Source organism: Phyllobates terribilis, unplaced genomic scaffold, assembly GCF_046119375.1.
Source record: "Phyllobates terribilis strain yellow unplaced genomic scaffold, ASM4611937v1 Scaffold_2__4_contigs__length_985480577, whole genome shotgun sequence".
Lineage (NCBI taxonomy): Eukaryota > Metazoa > Chordata > Amphibia > Anura > Dendrobatidae > Phyllobates > Phyllobates terribilis.
This window is the reverse complement of record NW_027362762.1, coordinates 195,493,615-195,516,166: the sequence shown is the minus strand read 5'-3', so window position 1 is coordinate 195,516,166 and position 22,552 is coordinate 195,493,615. Positions and strand designations below refer to the sequence as shown.

Genomic DNA, 22,552 nt, shown 5'->3' with positions numbered 1-22,552 from the left:
CAATGTGACGACCATAATAAAGTGCTGCTTTTTTTCACATACCAGTGGTGAGTGCCACTCTCCTTTTGCTTTTCATGCTTTTTTGCTCACAATTCTGTACTGCTTTATCTCAAGCTGAGCAGCCTTATATCTGTTAATCCGCATTAAATGTTTGCCTGAATGTATTCCTGGAGGGTGTGTAAGCAGTGTCAATATTTCTGCCTCTTAACATATTTCATTATCGTAAGTTCCCTGGCCCTAACAATATATTTACCAGCCGCCACTTTGAAAACAATTGCTGAAGTGGTGCTTTAAATAACCACAGTTATCATCAAGTAATCTTCTTCCCTTCGTCTTATCTTAGGGTGTTTTTGGCGAGAAGCCTCGAGTTCCAGAATATAAAGTTGTCTCTGTGCGTAAATCTCCTTTTATTCTCCTACACTATGGTCCATTCAAAGCTTGCTGGGACTGTTTAATCCTCCTTGCCACCCTCTATGTAGCGGTGACTGTACCATACAGTTTCTGCTTCAATACTGGAAAAGAGGAAGGTTCTCCGAGTCCTAGGAGTCCACCAAGTGCATGTGATATTGCAGTGGAAATCCTGTTCATTTTAGGTACGTATGATACAAAACAGTTTTGTATAGTATTACAAGTCCAGGACTACAAATAGATAAGAAGGGGGCGCAAATAGTGCCGTTACCAAGATATAACCAAGGTTAGAAAGTGGAATAACTTTGCTTCACCTCATCTATGGAGGGAGGGTTTACAAGGGCATTGTCTTTTATAAAAGATATATTGAAGATTTCATTTTCATTATAGACAGAGACATCATTTCACCAACCGTCTTTATTAAATTTATAAATGACAACAACTGGGGGATCTCATTTAATTCTGAGATTAATGAAGGGAATATAAATTTTCTAGATCTCACTTTGTTTATAAAGGACGATCTGATCCTCACCAAAGCCCGTGTTGTTTTTAGCCTTATCATGTTTGAATGAATAAATAAGTTATTAATTTACTTAATTTATTGATCCACTGTTTCATCACACGGAGGAGCGCGGAGTTAGAGACACGTCTTCATCTTTTCCTTGGTACAAGTCCAGGACTAAACAGTGACTTTTAGCCTAGTGACAGCAGATTGCCATGTCCCACTGCCATGATGGCAGGACTGAATTCTGTTGACTGTCAGGCTGTTATCATGGCCCCTTTATGTGTTTGGAGCGCAACCCAATTCGCTATAATTAATAGTCACTGCCACAAGTTACCATGCAGCCCAAGCCTAAAAAATTATTAGAAAACCTGTATTAATTGCAATACAATATTTCTATAGCACTAGAAATGAAAGCACAGTACATAACATGGAAACACAGTTAATATGCCATTTCTAATGATTCCCATAGCTCAAACTGAAGAAATATTTGCACACAAGGATCCTCAAGGACTGACGAGGAGTATGAGTTCCACCTTATTAAAGAATGTATAGTATACCACATGATATACAGTATGTTCTTGTATATAGTAGTATTGAAAGACAAACTTAACTCTGCTTTTCCATAAATTCAAATCTGCATGATCTGACATACAGTACTATGCAGAAGTTTTAGGCAGGTGTGGAAATAATGCTGGAATGCTGCAAGAAAGCTTTCTAAAATAGAAGAGTTAATAGTTTATTTGTATCAATTAATAAAATGCACAGTGAATAACTAATAGAGAAATCTAAATCAGATCAATATTTGAGGTGACCACCCTTTTCATTCAAAACAGCATTAATTCTTCTAGGTACACTTGCAAGCAGTTTTTGAAGAAACTCAGCATGGAGATTGTTCCAAAGATCTTGGAGAACTAACCACAGATCTGTGGATGTAGGCTTGCGCAAATCCTTCTGTCTCTTTATGTGATTCCAAACAGACTTAATGATGTTGAGATCAGGGCCCTGTGTGGGCCATATCATCACTTTCAGTAGTCCTTGTTTTTTTGCAGAAGATAGATAGTTCTTATTGACATTGGCTGTATGTTTGGGGTCGTTGTCCTGCTGAAGAATACATTTGGAGCTAATCAGATGCCTCCATGATAATAATGCATGATGGATAAGTATCTGCCTTGATTTCTCAGGATTGAGGACATCAAGAAATAGGCAACGATGTGGACCGCAGGCAAAGTGATCGACTAAGGAAACTACAGTAGCTGAAAGACACATGCTTGCTTCCCTTCAAAATTGGAAGATGTGCATCAGCGCCATCAGCTCAGAACTTTCAGCAGCCCATGAGTCTCAGCTACGCCCATCTACTGATTGGGGAAGTCTGTCCAGAAATGGCCTTCATTGACAAATTGAAGCCAAGTAGCCATACATTCGACATAAAAACAAGGCTGTGACTAAACTATGCATGCATAGGAATTGGAATACAGAAAAATGGCAGCAAGTACTCTGACTGGTGATGAGTCAGAATTTGACATTTTTGGAAATAACAGAAGACAGTTGTTAAGGAACCGGGGGTGGAACCTCTGTGCTGTGATACAAGGAGGGACCAGAGGGGTGTAACTAAGTGCCTACCCGGACCAACCCTGGCCATACGGCAGCTTAGTTGACTCCGTAAACCAAGGAGGGACCGGGAAGGTGAACCAGGTGCCACTCTGGGACCGACCTTGTGTGAAAGCAGGCAACTCCCACGGGACTGATGGCCGAGGCCGACAGGCACAGCAGATGAGCATGACTGGTAGACAGGCAGGTGATGCGGGCAGACAAGCAGGCAGGCACGGCCGATAGGCAGGCAGGCAGGTAAGGCTGATAGACAGGCTGGTGGGCACGGCTGATGAACAGGCTGGTGGGCACGGCTGATAGACAGGCTGGTGGGCACGGCTGATAGACAGGCTGGCGTGCACTGGAACCTGAGGACTGAGGAGAGTGTTAGCACACAAACAACAATCTTGCACAGGCACCTCCATTTTGGAGGAGGTGCCTTATATAAGAGCAGTCCTCCGGCCATTGGCCGGGGACTATTTAGGATGGTGCGCGAGGCCCCTTTAAGAGGGAGGGAGCGCGCGCGCCCTAAGTACAGTGCCCGGGGAACTGCGCGAGGTGCGCGCACCCTGGGCAGACGCAGGAGGGGAGCCGGAGGACGCTGGACCGGGACCCCGACGGTGAAGGGATCGGCGTCTCTGCCCGGCAGTAGGCTGAGCCACCGACGCTACAACAGTTTGTTCTTTGAAGCACTGGAGAGCAGTACAGTAATGAGCGTCTACAGGCAACAGTGAAGCTTGGTGGAGGTTCCTTGCAAATTTGTGTAAGCAATTCAGCAAATGGAGTTGGAAATTTGGTCAGGAATCCTGGTGTCCTCAATGCTGTGAAATACAGGCAGATACTTATCCATTATACAATACCATCAGAGAGGCTCTAAATTTATTCCGCAGTAGGACAACGACTCCAAACATGCAGGCAATGTCATTAAAAACTATCTTCATTGTTAATGTGTGACGCTCGAAAGCCCTACCCTGGGAGATGGGGGACTCGGAGCCGGTTCCTGTGTTGTAGATGGGGTGCAGCCGTGGCCCGGACCCGCTCCGTGCCCAGGGCCGTCGCACTTAAAAAAGGATGGTATGGGCTTATCTGGGTTGAGTGGCTGATCTCGACTACGCCACCTGTGGCACCTGGTGAAGGCCACCAGCGCTGCTGCAGTCCGCTGAGGCAGGGTGTTATTGCAGCCATAGTTGTTACTACTCCCCACAGGCGGAGCAGGGCCTCAGGGCAGAGAGACAGGATGGAGGGGGTTGTAGTCTAGAAGGTCTGGTGCTGCGTAGCGCGGTGTAATGCAGAATAAAGAGTCCAGAGGCCATAGGGGTTAACTTCCAGGGTTTTTACTCACAGTGGAGATTGCAGTTGAAAGGCTTCTCCCTGCTCCTCGCGGAGTTTTGCGGTCACCAGAGATGGGGGGGGGGTCCGACAACCTCCGAGTAAGTCCAGTGTTCAATCAGGACCCCGCACCATAGTGTTCCTAGACTTCAGACCGGGTCCTTTCCTGTCTGTGTGTGTGTAGATAGGCCGGGTCTCCCTCTGAACTTCACTCAGAAAAAGGGTACGGGTGGCAGCTCCGCTCTTTCCGTTACCCGGTGGGATCCTCAGGGCCTACCGGGCTTCCCTGACCAGGACATAGAGTAGCAAGGTCAGGTGTCGGGGGCCGGTACCCCTCTTGCAGCCGGAATCCCTCTGAATAGATCAGCTAGGCGAGGACAGGTGGCATATACCTCTCCGTCTGCATCCTCCCCGGGATCCATTTGCGGTGGAGCTACACTCCTGAGCTCCGGGCCTTCTTGGTCATGGTCCTTGACCGGGCTGAGACATTCATTATCTGCAACCTGCCCCTCGACCCAAGGCCAAGGTACGAGGGCCGTGTCTCCATCCTCTGCAGGTCCACACAGGAGCCACGTTCAGGGAGGGAGGACACGATGAGAGTATGATCAAAGAACCATCAAAAGACCATGAACCAATATGGCTGTGTATTAAAAATGAAATTTAAAGTGTCACTAAAATGTGAATCCTCCACCCTCACCCACTTATTGGTTCCCCTATCTCTTGGTTCCCCAGTCTCCCAACTTCCAGTAGGGGCAGCACCTGGTGCCTACTTGCCCCCTCTGTTGGGAGAAGTGTGGTGTTGGATGTGGAGGTAGGGTCCTGACCATCGCACTGTTCTTACCTCAAAGGAGGAACACTACACCCCATTAAAGAGGTGCAGCATCCCTGTAGCGGTCGAACCCTCAGGGGCGCCACATTAAGAACAAAGAGTCCTGGAAGAGATGATTTGGCCCCCACAGAGCCCTGATATAAACAACATCAAAAGTGTCTATCATTACATAAAGGGACAGAATGATTTACTCAAACCTACATCCACAGAAGATGTGTTGTTAGTTCTAAAAAGACTTTTGAAACAACCTCCCAGGCAAGTTCCTTCAAAAACTGTGTGCAAGTGAACCTAGAAGAATTGGTGCTTCGGTGCTGTTTTGAAGGCAAAGGTTGGTCATACCAAATAGTGATTTGATTTAGATTTTTCTTTAGGTCACTTTTTTCTTAATTGCTAAATAATAACTTTTAACACTTGTAGCATTTTTTCAAAACCTGCCTAAAACTTTTGAACAGTGCTGTATATAGGCCAACTGTGTGGCAAAATTACACCAAATGGCATGCATTTGACCATGGAGGCAACAGTGCATACATTAAAAGATTTTTCTGGTGTACATGCCAACAGTGTACCACGGGCGTGGTCAGAATCGCTTCTTTGAAATTGATTACTTAAAATACTCACAGGAAATGTAGATTTCTGGATGGTCAGTTCATGGCAGAGTGGAGAAGATGATTAGCATTGATCGGTATGTAATGATTAGTTTGTTTGCGTGGAACAAATTAATTTCTGCATCGACTTTGAATGGTGAAGCAAGGGTGAACGTGATCAATAAGATATCAGTAAAATATTATTCTTTCACAATTAGTAAATTAATTAAGAAGTTTCAGAAATTTGCCTGAAACTACATTAGTTATTAGGACCCCTATTGGTAAATCTTTTTTAAAGAAAATCTGTCAGTTGCTCAAAACAATTGAGCGAAATATCTTTTAAAAATCCCTGAGCTCCCCTAATTCTGCCACTATTCTTCGTTTTGTGCTGTGTCACTCCATGATAAAGATAATGACATTTGCTTCTTATGAAGCACAATATGTGAAATGTCTACTTTGCAGTGCAACTGGGCATATGTTCACAGTCTTCTCTGGAGACATGTACTTTCAGCCTTCCCTCCCAGATGTTGCCAATCACAACTCAGCAGCAGATCTAGCAGTCCATCAGTTTCAGATCTTGCTGAGCTATTGTTGGCAGCGTCTGGGAGGGAAAGGTGAAAGTACACGCCGCCAGAGAAGACTGAAGAAATGACCAGTTAGATTGGATTGCAAGCAGAAATTTCACATACTGCGACCCCAGAGGATACAAATGTGAATCTCAGAAAAAAAAAGCAGAATCAGGGGAGCTGGGGGATATTTATGAGGTATTTAACTCAAGTTTTTAAGCAAGTGACAGGCACCAAATCAAAGCTTCTTTTTCTTGCTATTAAACCCATACAACGATACACTGTGTTTAAAGAAGCACTCCCATCAAAATGTTTTTCTTCTTAATATATTATAGTCATCATATTATATAGCACTGTGTACTTACAATTGCTCATTTTGCCTTTCTTCCCAGCTAATTCTTCTCTTCTCCGTTAGGTCTATGATATCACGTGATTAACAACTGACTAGCTGATTCTTTCTAAGCTCTATGTAGAAACATGAGGTCAATTTTTCCTGTATAGAGTCATAAGTAACTGCAAAGGTCCCTGGAGCGGAGCAGCTGAATCAGGAGATGAAGAAGGGAATAATAAATGCAGGGACAAGATACTTCCTATTTCTACATAGAGCAGAGAAAAGAGAAAAATTTACTGAGTAGAAAGACAAAATGAGCAATTGTAAGTACACAGTGCTATAAAATATGATGGCTACAATATATTAAGAGGATAAAAACTTTAATGGGAGGAGGAGTGCTTCTTAAAGCACCTTTTCATGTCACAGGTCTGGTGATGTCAGTAGTTTTCCAAAATCAAATCTTCTGACAAAGTCCCTTTAATGTCTAAATAGTCAACATCTGAGCATTTAGGCGTGTCTTCAGTTAAGCCTAACATCTTCCTTGTTTGTCATATATGGTGCCGAGTAGCTGAGATATGTGAACGGTCTGTTCATGTCTGTGACAATAAGAATCCAGGTTATCACTGATCACAAGCTATACACTGCTAACACTGCAGACATACTTTTTTGCAAGTAGGCAAAGGTAATTTTCCTCCATGTCAAAGTCAACCATCATTTTATAATAAAAACAGCTTTACAGTGCAAGATCCGCACTAATTCCCCATAGTTTAGCTTCTTGAATCTAATCTGGGGAACAGGATATTGGTTTCTGCTGCGATCACACCAAACTTAAAGTGGTGTTTCCTGAATCAAAACTGACCACATATCAACAGGATAAGCGTCTGATCACTGGGGGTCACACTGAAAGGATCCCCATTGTTCACGAGAATGGTAATCATAAAGCTTGTAAAAAACATACCTATTGATTGCCTATCCTTGAGATAAATCACCTATATCAGATCAATGCAGGTTTGGCACCCACTTTACCCACGGATCAATTGATATCTGCTCCTGTAGTGACCAGATGTAAGCCATGTATGGAGTCGAACACTGAGTACTTCAAGTTTATCTCCTATTTAGCTTTTTGGCAGTGCCAGGGATGCAGGATGTTTGACCCCCACCAATCTCATATTATAGGTCATCAATATGAATGTCCCATGCAACCCCTTTAACAATATTTATGGCTAAGAAACAAATGTATTTAATTAACGTATAGAGATTTTCCTACAATAGTGTATCGTTCAACAGATATCATCTTGAATTTCCGCACAACATTCGTCAGTGAGTCAGGACAGGTCGTGTTCTCTTCACGTCTTATCTTCCTCCATTACATCAGGACATGGTTTCTGTTGGATCTTCTAGCTGCCCTTCCTGTGGATCTGCTCTACAGCTTCAACGTCAATATAGTGAGTTTATATTTTATAATCAGATCTACTTTCTGTAGTTTATATTATATCAGAACTGTTCCACTGTCTGGGTGACTTGTACATAAATATCAGCTCTACCAACTAGGGAATTTCACCTAAGAACAAGGTGAAAGAATCCAGACATGAGATGTGATCTTACTAAATGTATTTGATATGTTTAACTATGGAAGGATATGAAGCCGGCGTCTACATGAAAGCATTATGATGTAGGTATTGATAATAAATGCTGTAGCAGAGGAGTAACTTATACAAAACAAAGCATCTAGATTCCAACACAAAATCTTTGCTAGGGCAACCCACCTACCATGTGTTATTTATTATTCTTGTGTCTTATAAATTGGCAGAAGGATCCTAAACCCCCCCATACACTATAGATAGCTGTCAGCCATCTACATCGTTCGGCTGACCACTATCTCTCCTGATTCCTCCATACACAGAAGAGCCCGGATCAGCCAACTGCTGCCATACTCCTCTGTTGGCTGCTTATCTCCCAGAAAACAAAAAGATTGTTAGTCCGAAATCAGATATGCTAGATCCTTCACAGCCTCAACATTATATGTTAAAGGAGAGTTGGGAGACCCTCATACATATTAGACTATTAGTTGATCCCACCGATACTGGTGGATTCAGTCAATGTTAGTCTGTGTATGGGAGCATTATGACTACCCTTTGGTTCTAGGTCCCAGGTGCAACTGCTACATCTACACCGCCTACAGCTATGTTCCTGTGCAATAGATATAATGCATTGTACAAGACCCACGCACATAGCATTTGAATCTCATTAGTTAAATACCTGTTTGCCCACTGTTGTACTTTCCCATACCCATGTCAAAAATTTTAATTTCCACTAATATGATATTTCAGGTTGACATTTCTGAGGTTTTGAAAGCACTTACTAGTTTTCCATTTGTGATATTTTGGATTTACAATGGTTGACTTACCCTGTGTGCACAATTATTAGGCAATTGATTATTTTGACCACATTGTGAGGGGCTCAGGGTGGTAGTTGTGGCGAGAAACTGCTGTGTTCCTACACCCTGGCTCCCTACAAAAGAATAATGTACCATTTCTCCTGTGTTGTGCATGTGGTGCGTAACAATCATGTTTTGGTTGCAGATCACTGCTTTCTTCGGTTCTTCCACTTCAGGAACCGCAGCACACATATTAGAGGACTTCCACTCCGTTGTATAAAAAAGAACTTTACTTAAGTGTCCGAATTCAACATAATGGAACACGCAGTATTGGGCACAAACTTTTCCATGTTCAATGTCCATTGCACACCACAAATTGATGTTCACTGTCTGTTTGTCCTGAGCTGTCCCTTCCATAGCTGACCTTTTTGGCCTCTCAGATGCTCGGCAGTTTTAAGAGTCCCATACCGTCTTCTCTGTGCTATTCCTCGTCTGACTTCCCCTTTTGAGAAGATTTTGAGACACGCTTTTCTGTAAACCCTAGGCCCCGAACGTTAAGGGAATGTCCGCTTTAGAGTTTCTGGCAGACGTTATCCTTCTGCTGGACAGCCCATGCTCTTGGTACCCCCTGGACCTCCAACTACTGCTCTGTCACATCTCTCTCTCTGACCCTAACTTCAACTGACTGTAAACAGGAAGTGTCCCAGTTCTTCACTCAACCTGCTCATCCCACACTAGAGCAGATCCTAAACCCATTAAGTATTTCCTGACTTATAACTAAATACTTCCTATTCTATAGTGCCCACTGCTGCACTTTCCCATGCCTTCAAAGCCAAATGCACTACCAGGATGCAGCAGACCCACATAAAGATGGCGGCTACACAAGTGCAAAATACTGATGAGACAATCACTCACAACCTACCATTTCATGGAGGGGGTGACTGCTTAGTATTTGAATTGCACACAAAAAGGGTTGTATAGGGTGCTGTTCACACTAGGGTAGTGCACAGTGTCCGGCTTACAGCCTATTAGTTACGCCCATACTATTAGACTAGGTGGGCTGCCCGGTACTATCAAAATGCATCCCCTGGGAACAGACACCCCAGTTTACAATGCCCGCACTGATGGGTCTGGCTGCACCCTGGAATAAAAATGTGCACCCTGGAATAATAGTATCTTTATGTGGGTGTGCTGCATCCTGGTAGTGCATTTGGCTTTGAAGATCTGGGCAGGTAAACATTGCTGCCCTTGTTTGCTGTGATTTCTTGCACTTTCCCATACCTAATCTAATACTCTATCTATACCTGTCCTATACTGACCCTGTAACTAACACATCAGACATTAGGCAATATTAAACACTCATATATAAACATAGTGTACAACGTTATATTCTCACAGGGAGAAGAGGCGCATGACCACTCAGGTCACTCTCTTACAACATCATTATTTTTATGCAAATTTTCCAATTTTCTGCTGTATAAACTTGAATGCTTATTGGATGACGCAGATCAGGTGATGTGTATTTGTGTAATGAGGGAGGGTGCGGCCTAATGATATCACCACGCTTTATCAAGGTGTGCAGAATTATTAGGCGGCTTGTTCTCCTCAGACAAAATTGCCAAAAAAAGAGATTTAACTGACTCTGAAAAGTCAAACATTGTTCCAAGTCTTACAGATGGATGCAGCACACTTGAAATTGCTCAGATATTGGGGTGTGATCACAGAACCATCAAAAGTTTTGTTGTAAATAGTCAACAGTGTGGCAAAAATTGTGTTGAAAAAAGCCACACATTAATTGGCAAAAATGTAACAATAATCAAATGTAAAACAACCAGGAAGCCATTATGCTCCAATGTTGTCATATTCCAGAACTGCAACCTCCCTGGAGAGCCCAGAAGTACAATGTGCTCAGAGACATGACAGAGATAAGGGAGGCTGAAACCAACCACCGCTGAACAAGACACAGAAGTGGAAACGTCAAGACGGGGCCAAGAAGTATCTTAAGACAGATCTTTCAAAGGTTTTATGGACTAATGAGATTAGAGTAACTCTTGACGGACCAGATGGATGGGCTCGTGGCTAGATCAATAACGAGTGCAGACCTCCACTTCAACTCAGACACCAGGTAGAGTACTGCTATTGGATGGTATTATTAAAGATGAGCCAGTGTTTAGAAGATACTTTCTTCAAGCAGTGGTACAAGAAAAAGTCTGCATCTTTCAAGAAAACCATGATGAAAACCCATTATGCAGGATAATTCTCCATCGCAGCATCGAAGTCTCTACTGCTTGGCTGCCAGTAAAGGCCTTAAAGATGAAAGAATAGCAACACTGCCCCTTCCTCACCTGACCTAAACCCTATTGAGAACTTGTGGGCCCTTCTTAAATGGGAGACTTACAGTGAAGGAGAACAGACACCTTTCTGAACAGTGTCTGGGAAGATGTGGCTCGTGTTGCCCAAAAAGTTGACTGTCAACAGATTAAGAAACTGACAAACTCCATGGATGGAAGACTTATGACTCTTATTGAAAAGAAAGGCGGCTATATTGGTCGGTGATTTTTTTTTTTAAATATCAGAAATGTATTTTTGTACATTTTAACTTGTTTGGTTATTCTCACTTTATCAGATGAAAATAAACATTTGCAATGGGAAAATTTACTTTTTTTTAATTTAGTTGCCCAATAATTCTGCACACATACAGTGAAGGAAATAAGTATTTGATCCCTTGCTGTTTTTGTAAGTATGCTCACTGACAAAGACATGAACAGTCTATAGTTTTAACATTGAGAGATAGAATATCCCCCCAAAAAAATCAAGAAAATCACATTGTATAAATTAGATAATTTTTTTTGCATTTTGCAGTTAGAAATAAGTATTTGATCCCTCTGGCAAACAACACTTACTACTTGGAGGCAAAACCCTTGTTCGCAAGCACAGCAGTCAGACTTTTTTTGTAGTTGATGATGAGGGTTGCGCACATGTCGGGAGGAATTTTGGTCCACTCCTCTTTGCAGATCATCTCTAAATCATTCAGATTTTGAAGCTGTCAATTGGCAACTCGGTGCTTCAGCTCCCTCCATAAGTTTTCTATGGGATTATGGTCTGGAGACTGGCTAGGCCACTCCATGACCTTACTGTGCTTCTTTTTAAGCCACTCCTTTGTTGCCTTGGCTGTATGTTTTGGGTCATTGTCTTGCCGGAAGACCCAGCCACGACCCATCTTCAATGCTGAGGTAAGGAGGTTGTTGGCCAAAATCTCGCGATACATGACCCCATCCATCTTCCCTTCAGTACGGTGGAGTCGACATGTCCCCTTTGCAGAAAAGCACCTGCAAAGTATAATGTTTCCCCCACCATGCTTCACGGTTGGGACGATGTTCTTAGGGTTGTACTCATCCTTCTTCTTCCTCCAAACACGGCGAGTTGAGTTAATGCCTAAGAGCTCAATTTTTGTCTCATCTGACCACAGCACCTTCTCCCAATAACTCACAGAATCATCCAGGTGTTCATTGGCAAACTTCAGACGGGCCTGCACATGTGCCTTCTTGAGCAGGGGGACCTTACGGGCACTGCAGGATTTTAAACCTTTAAGGCGTAATGTGTTACCAATGGTTTTCTTGATGACTGTGGTCCCAGCTGCCTTGAGATCATTAACAAGTTCCCCCCGTGTAGTTTTAGGTTGATCTCTCACCTTCCTCATGATAAAGGATACCCCACGAGGTGAGATTTTGCATGGTGCCCCAGATCGATGTTGATTGACAGTTATTTTGTATTTCTTCCATTTTCTTACTATTGCACCAACAGTTGTCTCCTTCTCACCCAGTATCTTACTTATGGTTTTGTAGCCCATTCCAGCTTTGTGCAGGTCTATGATCTTGTCCCTGACATCCTTAGAATGCTCTTTGGTCTCGCCCATGTTGTAGAGGTTAGAGCTGACTGATTAATTGAGTCTGTGGACAGGAGTCTTTTATACAGGTGACTATGTAAGACAGATGTCTTTAATGCTGGTAACGAGTTGATTAGGAGCGTCTAACTGGTCTGTAGGAGCCAGAACTCATAATGGTTTGTAGGGGATCAAATACTTATTTCTCACTGCAAAATGCAAAAAAAAAATATCTAATTTATACAATGTGATTTTCTTGATTTTTTTTTTTGGATATTCTATCTCTCAATGTTATATTTAACCTACCCTTAAAATTATAGACTGTTCATGTCTTTGCCAGTGGGCAAACTTGCAAAAACAGCAAGGGATCAAATACTTATTTCATTCACTGTAGATATTCTCCTAAGAAAGACAAAACCTCATTTTTACTTTCTTAAGAATTCAGATTTCAGGTTAATTAACCTTTTGAATTGACCGACAACTTTGTAGTTGTTCAATAATAAAATTCATCATCAAAAATACAAATTGCATAATAATTGTTCACACATTGTGTATGTGTGTGTGTGTGTATATATATATATATATATATATATATATATATATAGATACATATACAAAGACAGAGAGAGAGATAATACATACACTGCGTACATTTATTATGCAATTTGTGTATACATACAGTACAGACCAAAAGTTTGGACACACCTCATTTAAAGATTTTTCTGTATTTTCATGACTTTGAAAATTGTACATTCACACTGAAGGCATCAAAACTATGAATTAACACATGCGGAATTATATACTTAACAAAAAAGTGTGAAACAATTGAAAATATGTCTTATATTCTAGGTTCTTCAAAGTAGCCACCTTTTGCTTTGATGACTGCTTTGCACACTCTTGGCATTGTCTTGATGAGTTTCAAGAGGTAGTCACCGGAAATGGTTTTCACTTCACAGGTGTGCCCTGTCAGGTTTAATAAGTGGGATTTCTTGCCTTATAAATGGGGTTGGGACCATAAGTTGTGTTGTGCAGAAGTCTGGTGGATACACAGCTGATAGTCCTACTGAATAGACTGTTAGAATTTGTATTATGGCAAGAAAATAGCCGCTAAGTAAAGAAAAACGAATGGCCATCATTACTTTAAGAAATGAAGGTCAGTCAGTGTGAAAAATTGGGAAAACTTTGAAAGTGTCCCCAAGTGCAGTTGCAAAAACCATCAAGTGCTACAAAGAAACTGGCTCACATGAGGACCGCCCCAGGAAAGGAAGACCAAGAGTCACCTCTGCTTCTGAGGATAAGTTTATCCGAGTCACCAGCCTCAGAAATCGCAGGTTAACAGCAGCTCAGATTAGAGACCAGGTCAATGCCACACAGAGTTCTAGCAGCAGACACATCTCTACAACAACTGTTAAGAGGAGACTTTGTGCAGCAAGCCTTCATGGTAAAATAGCTGCTAGGAAACCACTGCTAAGGACAGGCAACAAGCAGAAGAGACTTGTTTGAGCTAAAGAACACAAGGAATGGACATTAGACCAGTGGAAATCTGTGCTTTGGTCTGATGAGTCCAAATTTGAGATCTTTGGTTCCAAACACCGTGTCTTTGTGCGACGCAGAAAAGGTGAACGGATGGACTCTACATGCCTGGTTCCCACCGTGAAGCATGAAGGAGGAGGTGTGATGGTGTGGGGGTGGTTTGCTGGTGACACTGTTGGGGATTCATTCAAAATTGAAGGCATACTGAACCAGCATGGCTACCATAGCATCTTGCAGCGGCATGCTATTCCATCCGGTTTGCGTTTAGTTGGACCATCATTTATTTTTCAATAGGACAATGACCCCAAACACACCTCCAGGCTGTGTAAGGGCTATTTGACCAAGAAGAAGAGTGATGGGGTGCTACACCAGATGACCTTGCCTCCACAGTCACCAGACCTGAACCCAATCGAGATGGTTTGGGGTGAGCTGGACTGCAGAGTGAAGGCAAAAGGGCCAACAAGTGCTAAGCATCTCTGGGAACTCCTTCAAGATTGTTGGAAGACCATTTCCAGTGACTACCTCTTGAAGCTCATCAAGAGAATGCCAAGAGTGTGCAAAGCAGTCATCAAAGCAAAAGGTGGCTACTTTGAAGAACCTAGAATATAAGACATATTTTCAGTTGTTTCACACTTTTTTGTTAAGTATATAATTCCACATGTGTTAATTCATAGCTTTGATGCCTTCAGTGTGAATGTACAATTTTCAAAGTCATGAAAATACAGAAAAATCTTTAAATAAGAAGGTGTGTCCAAACTCTTGGTCTGTACTGTATACTGTATATCTATATATATATATATATATATATATATATATATATATATATATACAGACATGTATATATACATACACACACACACATAAACATCAATAATATGTACACACACATGTTTTATGTCTGTTCACTTCTACTATCTGTTAATGTTTTGTCTTCTTCAGTATTTTGGGGCTCACCTCCTGAAGACTGTACGTCTTTTAAGGCTGCTGCGCCTCCTCCCAAGACTGGACCGCTATTCTCAGTACAGTGCCGTTGTTCTCAGCCTCCTGATGGTTGTCTTTGCTCTCCTGGCTCATTGGGTGGCCTGTGTCTGGTATTTCATTGGTCAGCAAGAAATTGAAAGCAATCAGTCAGAAGTCCCAGAAATCGGTAGGTCTATGAATCTTTGGATCTCAAATAAATTTATTTTTGTAGGACAAATAAATTTTTTTCTGTCATACAGTATATCATATTAAAATAGTTAATTTAATAACTTTCTATTGCATTTTATCGGTAGGTACTTTTCTTCTTTTCCTGGTGAGAATTTTTTAGAATAGGTTGAAAAAGTTAACTAATTTTTAAATTTTTTTTTAGACTTTTGTATGAAAAGAAATACTAGGATAAGTTCACAAGATCATATAATAAATAGTCTGATTTTCATCCAGAAAAACAGACAACAGAGACAATAAATTGTTTTCAGGAACCAAATGTAAAAGTTTGTACACGCAGTACCCCAAATAAAAGGCTAGGTAAGGCTCAAATGATACAAATAGTGGAAACTGCATAGCAGAAGTAAGTATAATGAATATACATATAGTGCGTAATAGCAAAATAATGACACAGCTTCTAATATTGAAATAGTTTTTCTTATTTGAAGTACTCAAGTAGAACAAAAAAGGCATTTAGCAGAGAAGTATAGGTAAGAGCGTCCCTTAATGCACGACCATTCAGTCATTTGAAGTCAGACATACTTATTTTTGACAATTTTTTTGAATACGAAAGGGGAAATGAAGAATATCAGATGAGCCCTAATAGAAATAGGAGAATTGCCTCCTAGGTCAGGATACTTGGAAGCTATTTTTCCTCCTGGTCACTCCATTCAACAGTTTTTTGTCTTGGGAGTGTTCATCCAAATGCAAAAAAAATTTCGAAACTATAGCAATGTTTCAGATATGGTTGTCCCATTTTTTTCTGCATTTGGATGGACTTTCCTATGCCTTTTATACATAAGTCTTAATTTGGTTGAATACCATAGTATTTCACCTCTACCTTTCTTTTACCTTTCAGGTTGGCTACAAGAATTGGCCCGACGTTTGGAAACTCCTTATTACATAGGAAGAAAAAATATTACCAGAGTATTACCGGCTCAAAACAATTATAGTGAGGAGTCCTCCAATGAGACTGGTTTGATGTTATTAGGGGGACCTTCTTCCAGGAGCTCATATATCACATCCTTATACTTTGCCCTCAGCAGCTTAACCAGTGTTGGCTTTGGGAATGTATCGGCTAACACAGACACTGAGAAAATCTTCTCTATCTGTATCATGCTAATAGGAGGTATGATCATATTTCTTTATCATTCACAATGTGTGCATTGTTGAAAAAAAACAGTACATTAAATGACATAAAAATTAGAGTATTGGAAAACATTTAGAAGAATTTGGGAAGATATATCCTTATTTCAGAGATTCAGCCATAGTCAACATACGCAGGTGCAACTCTCTTTTATGACATTATTGAACATTAGCAGATTTTGGCATTGCTAGTCTTCTAAATTCATGCTACTTGTATGTTCTACTTGTATTTTCATAAATGATTCTAAATAGGGCACATTCACACATGGCAGATTTGTTGAATACATTTCTTTTACTGTTCTATTAATCGGAACAAGGCTTACAGAAATCCATGTGCTTCCTGCCAAAAGAAACCCATTCAAATGTATGAAACAGATTTTCAGCCCCAGAAATTTCTGCAACAAATCTGTCGAGTGCGAAAATATTAGATGCAGAAAAAGCAACACTGTTCAGATATCATAACAAACTTTTTTCTTTTGTGTGTATTTCTACAACCTATGCCAAGATTTTTTCTAAAATTCTATTAAAATGCTAGACAATAAGCCTCTCATAACCATCATATTACAATTTTACCATACTAACAGATGACATTTTAGCTCCCTGTGGCCGCTGCTTTATAGGGATAAACTGTATAACTGAACACACATTATCACTTTGACATAGAGGTAAAATCCACATCATATTTCTTGCTCTGTTAGACCAACTGGTGTTAGAAAATATATCCTAGGTACTGTAGCCGCGTGTTTCTCTGATAGGTACTGTAGCTGTGTGTTTCTCTGATAGGTACTGTAGCTGTGTGTTTCTCTGATAGGTACTGTAGCTGTGTGTTTCTCTGATAGGTACTGTAGCGGTGTGTTTCTCTGATAGGTACTGTAGCTGTGTGTTTCTCTGATAGGTACTGTAGCTGTGTGTTTCTCTGATAGGTACTGTAGCGGTGTGTTTCTCTGATAGGTATTGTAGCTGTGTGTTTCTCTGATAGGTACTGTAGCGGTGTGTTTCTCTGATAGGTACTGTAGCTGTGTGTTTCTCTGATAGGTACTGTAGCTGTGTGTTTCTCTGATATGTACTTTAGCCGCGTGTTTCTCTGATCAGCACCATAGCCGTGTTTTTCTCTGATAGATATCTTTGCCATGTATTTCTTTCATATGCACTGTATCTGTGTGTTTCTCTGATAAGTACTGCAGCTATGTGATTCTCAGATAGGTACCGAGAGCTTTAGGCTTCTCTGATAGGTACCATAACTATGTATTTCTCTGATACAGTGGGGAAAATCAGTATTTGATACACTGCCAATTTTGCAAGTTTTCCCACCTACAAAGAATGGAGAGTGTTAAGGGTCCAGGTGGTGGAACCTCTGTGCTTCGGTGCAAGGAGGGACCAGAGGGGTGTGACTAAGTGCCTACTTGGCCTGACCAAGGTTGCACGGCGGCTCAATCCAAAAACCAGGGAGGGACCCAGCAGGGGGACCAGGTGCCACCCTGGGACCGACCTTGTGTGAGAGCAGGTGACTCCCACGGGTCAGATGGCGGGAACTGACCGGCACAGCGGATGAGCACGGCAGGAATGCTGACGGGTGGTCCGGATAGATAAGCAGGCTGGTTCGGCAAATAGCCAGATGGGTGCTCCGGGTAGGCGAGCTGGCGGGCACGACAGGTAACAGACAGGTGCTTCCAGGTAAGCAGGCTGGCGGGCAGAACTATAGACAGGCTGGCGGGCTGGACTGTAGACAGACTGGCGAGCAGGACTGACAGGCAGCGGGACCTGAGGGCTGAAGTAAGTGTTAGCTCACAGAACAACAACCTTGCACAGGCTCCTCCATTTTGGAGGAGGTGCCTTATATAGGAGAAGTCCTCTGGCCATTGGCCGGGGACTCTTTAGGACGGCGCGCGCGGCCCCTTTAAGAGGGAGGGAGCGCGCGCCCTAAGCACAGTGCCCGGGAAGCTGCGCGCGGTGCGCGCCACAGCAGCAGGGGAGCGGGAGGACGCCGGACCTGGACCGTGGCGGTGAGGGGAACGGCATCTCTGCCCGGCAGGAGGCAGAGACGCCGATGCTACAGTACCCCCCCTTTACGCCCCCTCTTCTTCAGGCCCACAAGAAATTTTTTAAGAAGATGAGAGGCATGAATGTTCTCCCTGGGTTCCCCAGACCACTCCTCAGGGCCAAACCCCTTCCAATCCACAAAAAAGAAAGTCTTTCCTCTTACCCTATTGGTGGCCAAAATGTTTTCTACCTTAAAGACGTCCTCAGCAGAGACTGGAGCTGGAGCGGTACCTGAATCGTCAGAGAAAGAATTAAGGACAACAGGTTTGAGGAGGGATACATGAAAGGAGTTTGGAATCCATAAGGTGACCGGGAGTTTCAGCTTGTAAGCCACGGGATTGATTTAGTTCAGAACCTCAAATGGACCGATGAACCGCGGACCCAACTTATAGGAAGGTATCTTGAGACGAACATATTTGGAGGAAAGCCAGACCTTGCCTCCCGGACAGAATTGAGGCAGATCCAGGCGTCTCTTATCAGCATGTTTCTTCATCCGCTTGGAGGGCTGAAGAAGTGCAGATCTAGTGTCTTCCCAAATAGCTGAAAATTCGCTGACCAGAGACTCTGCGGCAGGATTGTCCACTGAAGAGGAGACGGGAAACGGAATCTGGGGGTGTTGACCATAGATCACAAAGAACGGGGATTTGGAAGAGGACTCGCTTTCATGGTTATTATAGGAGAACTCAGCCCAGGGCAGGAGCTCAACCCAATCGTTATGGTGAGCGTTGACAAAGTGCCGAAGAAAGCTTGTAAGAACCTGGTTGATACGTTCCACTTGACCATTGGACTGAGGATGATAAGCAGAGGAGAAATCCAAGGAGACATCCAGCAGTTTACACGTAGCTCTCCAGAAGCGCGAAGTGAACTGAACCCTGCGATCAGACACAAAGTGGAGGGGTAGGCCGTGGAGACGAAAAATGTGATGAATGAAGTCCTTAGCCAGCACAGATGCAGACGGAAGACCAGGCAGAGGGATGAAGTGGGCCATTTTAGAAAAGCAGTCAGCAACCACCCAAATAACAGTACAACCGTCAGAAACAGGGACATCCATAATGATGTCCATTGCAATGTGTTGCCACTGAGCGGAAGGCACGGGAAGAGGAAGAAGACGGCCGGATGGAAGGTGCCTGGGAACCTTGTTACGGGCACAGGAGGAACAAGCCGCGACGAAGTCCGCAACATCCTTGCGCAGGGAAGGCCACCAGTAATGTCGGGTGATGAGCAAAAAGGTCTTCCTCTGGCCTGCATGACCGGCTAGTTTGGATGAATGGCCCCAGAGTAGAACCTTCTTACGATCCGGAACCGCTACAAAGGTCTTACCGGGTGGAAGATGAGACAGGTCAAACGGGACCACGGTCATTACTTTGGAGGGGTCGATGATATGTAGAGGTTCCTCCTCTTGGTCGGAAGACAGGAATGAGCGGGATAAAGCGTCAGCTTTAATGTTCTTGTCTGCCGCGCGGTAATGCAGAGTGAAGCAGAATCTGGCAAACAAAAGAGACCGCCTGGCGTGGATTTAATCTTTGGGCGTTCTGCAAATAAGCGAGGTTTTTGTGGTCAGTGTAGAGAGGCAGGGACGCCGACGCTACAGTACCCCCTCCTTTAGGCCCCCCCCTTTTTTAGGCCAGAGAGAAATTTATCAAGGATGAGAGGGGCATGGATGTTCTCCCGGGGCTCCCACGTTCTCTCCTCAGGACCAAACCCCTTCCAATCCACTAGAAAAAAGGTCTTTCCTCTTACCCTTTTGGTGGCCAGAATGTTCTCTACCTCAAACTCGTTTTCAGCATAAACCGGAGCAGGAGGCGTACCTGTAGACTTGGAAAAAGAGTTAAGCACAACGGGTTTGAGTAGAGATACATGGAAGGAGTTAGGGATCCGCAAGTTGGCCGGGAGTTTCAATTTATAGGCCACCGGGTTGATTTGTTTGGTAACTTCCAGACGGCCAAGGAGAAGATGGCTTTCTCAACACCTGATGGGTGCTTTCCATACACCTGGATGCCATTCGGACTACAGGGAGCCCCAGCCACCTTCCAGAGGGCTATGGATCGGATCCTAGCTCCACATAAGAAGTATGCCGCAGCCTACCTTGACGACATTGTGGTCTTTAGTCCAGACTGGGCTAGTCATCTACCTAAACTACAGGCCGTTCTGGATGCTCTGAGGAAGGCGGGATTTACCATAAATCCGAGAGAATGTGCCGTCGGAAAAGAGAAGGCCAAGTATTTAGGCTATGTCGTCAGGAGAGGCGAAATAAAACTGCACGTTAATAAAGTGGAGGCAATCCAGACCTGCCCGCAACCGCTCTCCAAGAAGCAAGTAAGAGCATTCCTGGGAATGGTGGGATATTACCAGCGGATTATCCCAAATTTTGCCATGATGGCCGCGCCACTGATGGATCTCCTAAAATACTCCTCCATCCACTTCACCATGGCTGATCTGGTAACAGAGACCGCGTTTCAACAGTTGAAGCTAGCACTGTGTAAGCAGCCGGTCCTGGTTGCACCAGACTTTAAGAAAGAGTTCGTGGTTCAGACTGACGCTTCAGAGATTGGTCTAGTAGACATACTCTCTCAAGAGATAAATGGAGAAGAACATCCCATTCTCTATCTGAGCTGGAAGCTTTCGTCCTGTGAGAAGAACGACGCAATAGTAGAAAAAGAGTGTTTAGCTATAAAGTGGGCCGTAAATACTCTGAGATATTACCTACTAGGCCGGAAGTTTAAGTTGGTGTCATACCATGCCCCTTTGAGATGGTTGAGGGAAAAGAGGGTAAAAATGCCAGGGTAACTAGATGGTTCCTAAGTCTTCAGGACTTTAACTTTCACGTGGAGCATAGGCCCGGGAAGTTACACAGGAACGCTGATGCCCTCTCTAGGATTTCCTGTCTGGTATCGAAAGGATTTCCCGGCTTTGAGCAGGGGGGGGGGGGGGGTATGTGACAGATTCACTGGTATGATATACGAAGGGAGGTACAGTGCCTACAAGTAGTATTCAACCCCCTGCAAATTTAGCTGGTTTGATAAGATGCAAATAAGTTAGAGCCTTCAAACTGCAAACGAGAGTAGGTTTTATGAACAGAAGCATAAATCTTACAAGCCAAAAAGTTATGTTGCTCAGATGAATTTTATTAAATTTTAAACATAAAAGTGTGGGTCAATTATTATACAACCCCTATGTTTAATATTTTGTGGAATAACCCTTGTTTGCAATTACAGCTAATAATCGTCTTTTATAAGACCTGATCAGGCCGGCACAGGTCTGTGGAGTTATTTTGGCCCACTCCTCCATGCAGATCTTCTCCAAGTTATTTAGGTTTGGGTGTCTCATGTGGACTTTATTCTTGAGCTCCTTCCACAAGTTTTCAATTGGGTTAAGGTCAGGAGACTGACTAGGCCACTCCAACACCTTGACTTTTTCCCTATTGAACCAGGCCTTGGTTTTCTTGGCTGTGTGCTTTGGGTCGTTGTCTTTCTGGAAGATGAAATTACGACCCATCTTAAGATCCTTGATGGAGGAGCGGAGGTTCTTGGCAAAAATCTCCAGGTAGGCCGTGCTATCCATCTTCCCATGGATGCGGACCAGATGGCCAGGCCCCTTGGCAGAGAAACAGCCCCACAGCATGATGCTGCCACCACCATGCTTGACTGTAGGGATGGTATTCTTGGGGTCGTATGCAGTGCCATCCAGTCTCCAAACGTCACGTGTGTGGTTGGCACCAAAGATCTCGATCTTGGTCTCATCAGACCATAGAACCTTGAACCAGTCTGTTTCAGAGTCCTCCAAGTGATCATGAGCAAACTGTAGACGAGCCTTGACATGACGCTTTGAAAGTAAAGGTACCTTACGGGCTCGTCTGGAACGGAGACCATTGCGGTGGAGTACGTTACTTATGGTATTGACTGAAACCAATGTCCCCACTGCCATGAGATCTTCCCGGAGCTCCTTCCTTGTTGTCCTTGGGTTAGCCTTGACTCTTCGGACAAGCCTGGCCTCGGCACGGGAGGACACTTTCACAGGCTGTCCTGGCCGTGGAAGGCTAACAGTAGTTCCATAAGCCTTCCACTTACGGATGATGCTCCCAACAGTGGAGACAGGTAGGCCCAACTCCTTGGAAAGGGTTTTGTACCCCTTGCCAGCCTTGTGACCCTCCATGATCTTGTCTCTGATGGCCTTGGAATGCTCCTTTGTCTTTCCCATGTTGACCATGTCTGAGTGCTGTTCACAAGTTTGGGGAGGGTCTTAAATAGTC

General features: G+C 43.4%; 1 protein-coding gene across 2 annotated transcripts in view; it reads left to right on the top strand.

The window, feature by feature from the left end:
- The window catches only part of KCNH3 (potassium voltage-gated channel subfamily H member 3), a 159,225-nt gene that overhangs the window by 73,815 nt on the left and 62,858 nt on the right, over positions 1–22,552 (top strand). For both annotated transcript variants that reach the window (XM_073663768.1, XM_073663767.1), the window contains exons 6-9: positions 344–593; positions 7,427–7,584; positions 14,872–15,079; positions 15,977–16,246. In XM_073663768.1, the coding sequence (XP_073519869.1) occupies positions 344–593; positions 7,427–7,584; positions 14,872–15,079; positions 15,977–16,246 (886 nt within the window). The remainder of the gene's footprint in view (positions 1–343; positions 594–7,426; positions 7,585–14,871; positions 15,080–15,976; positions 16,247–22,552) is intronic.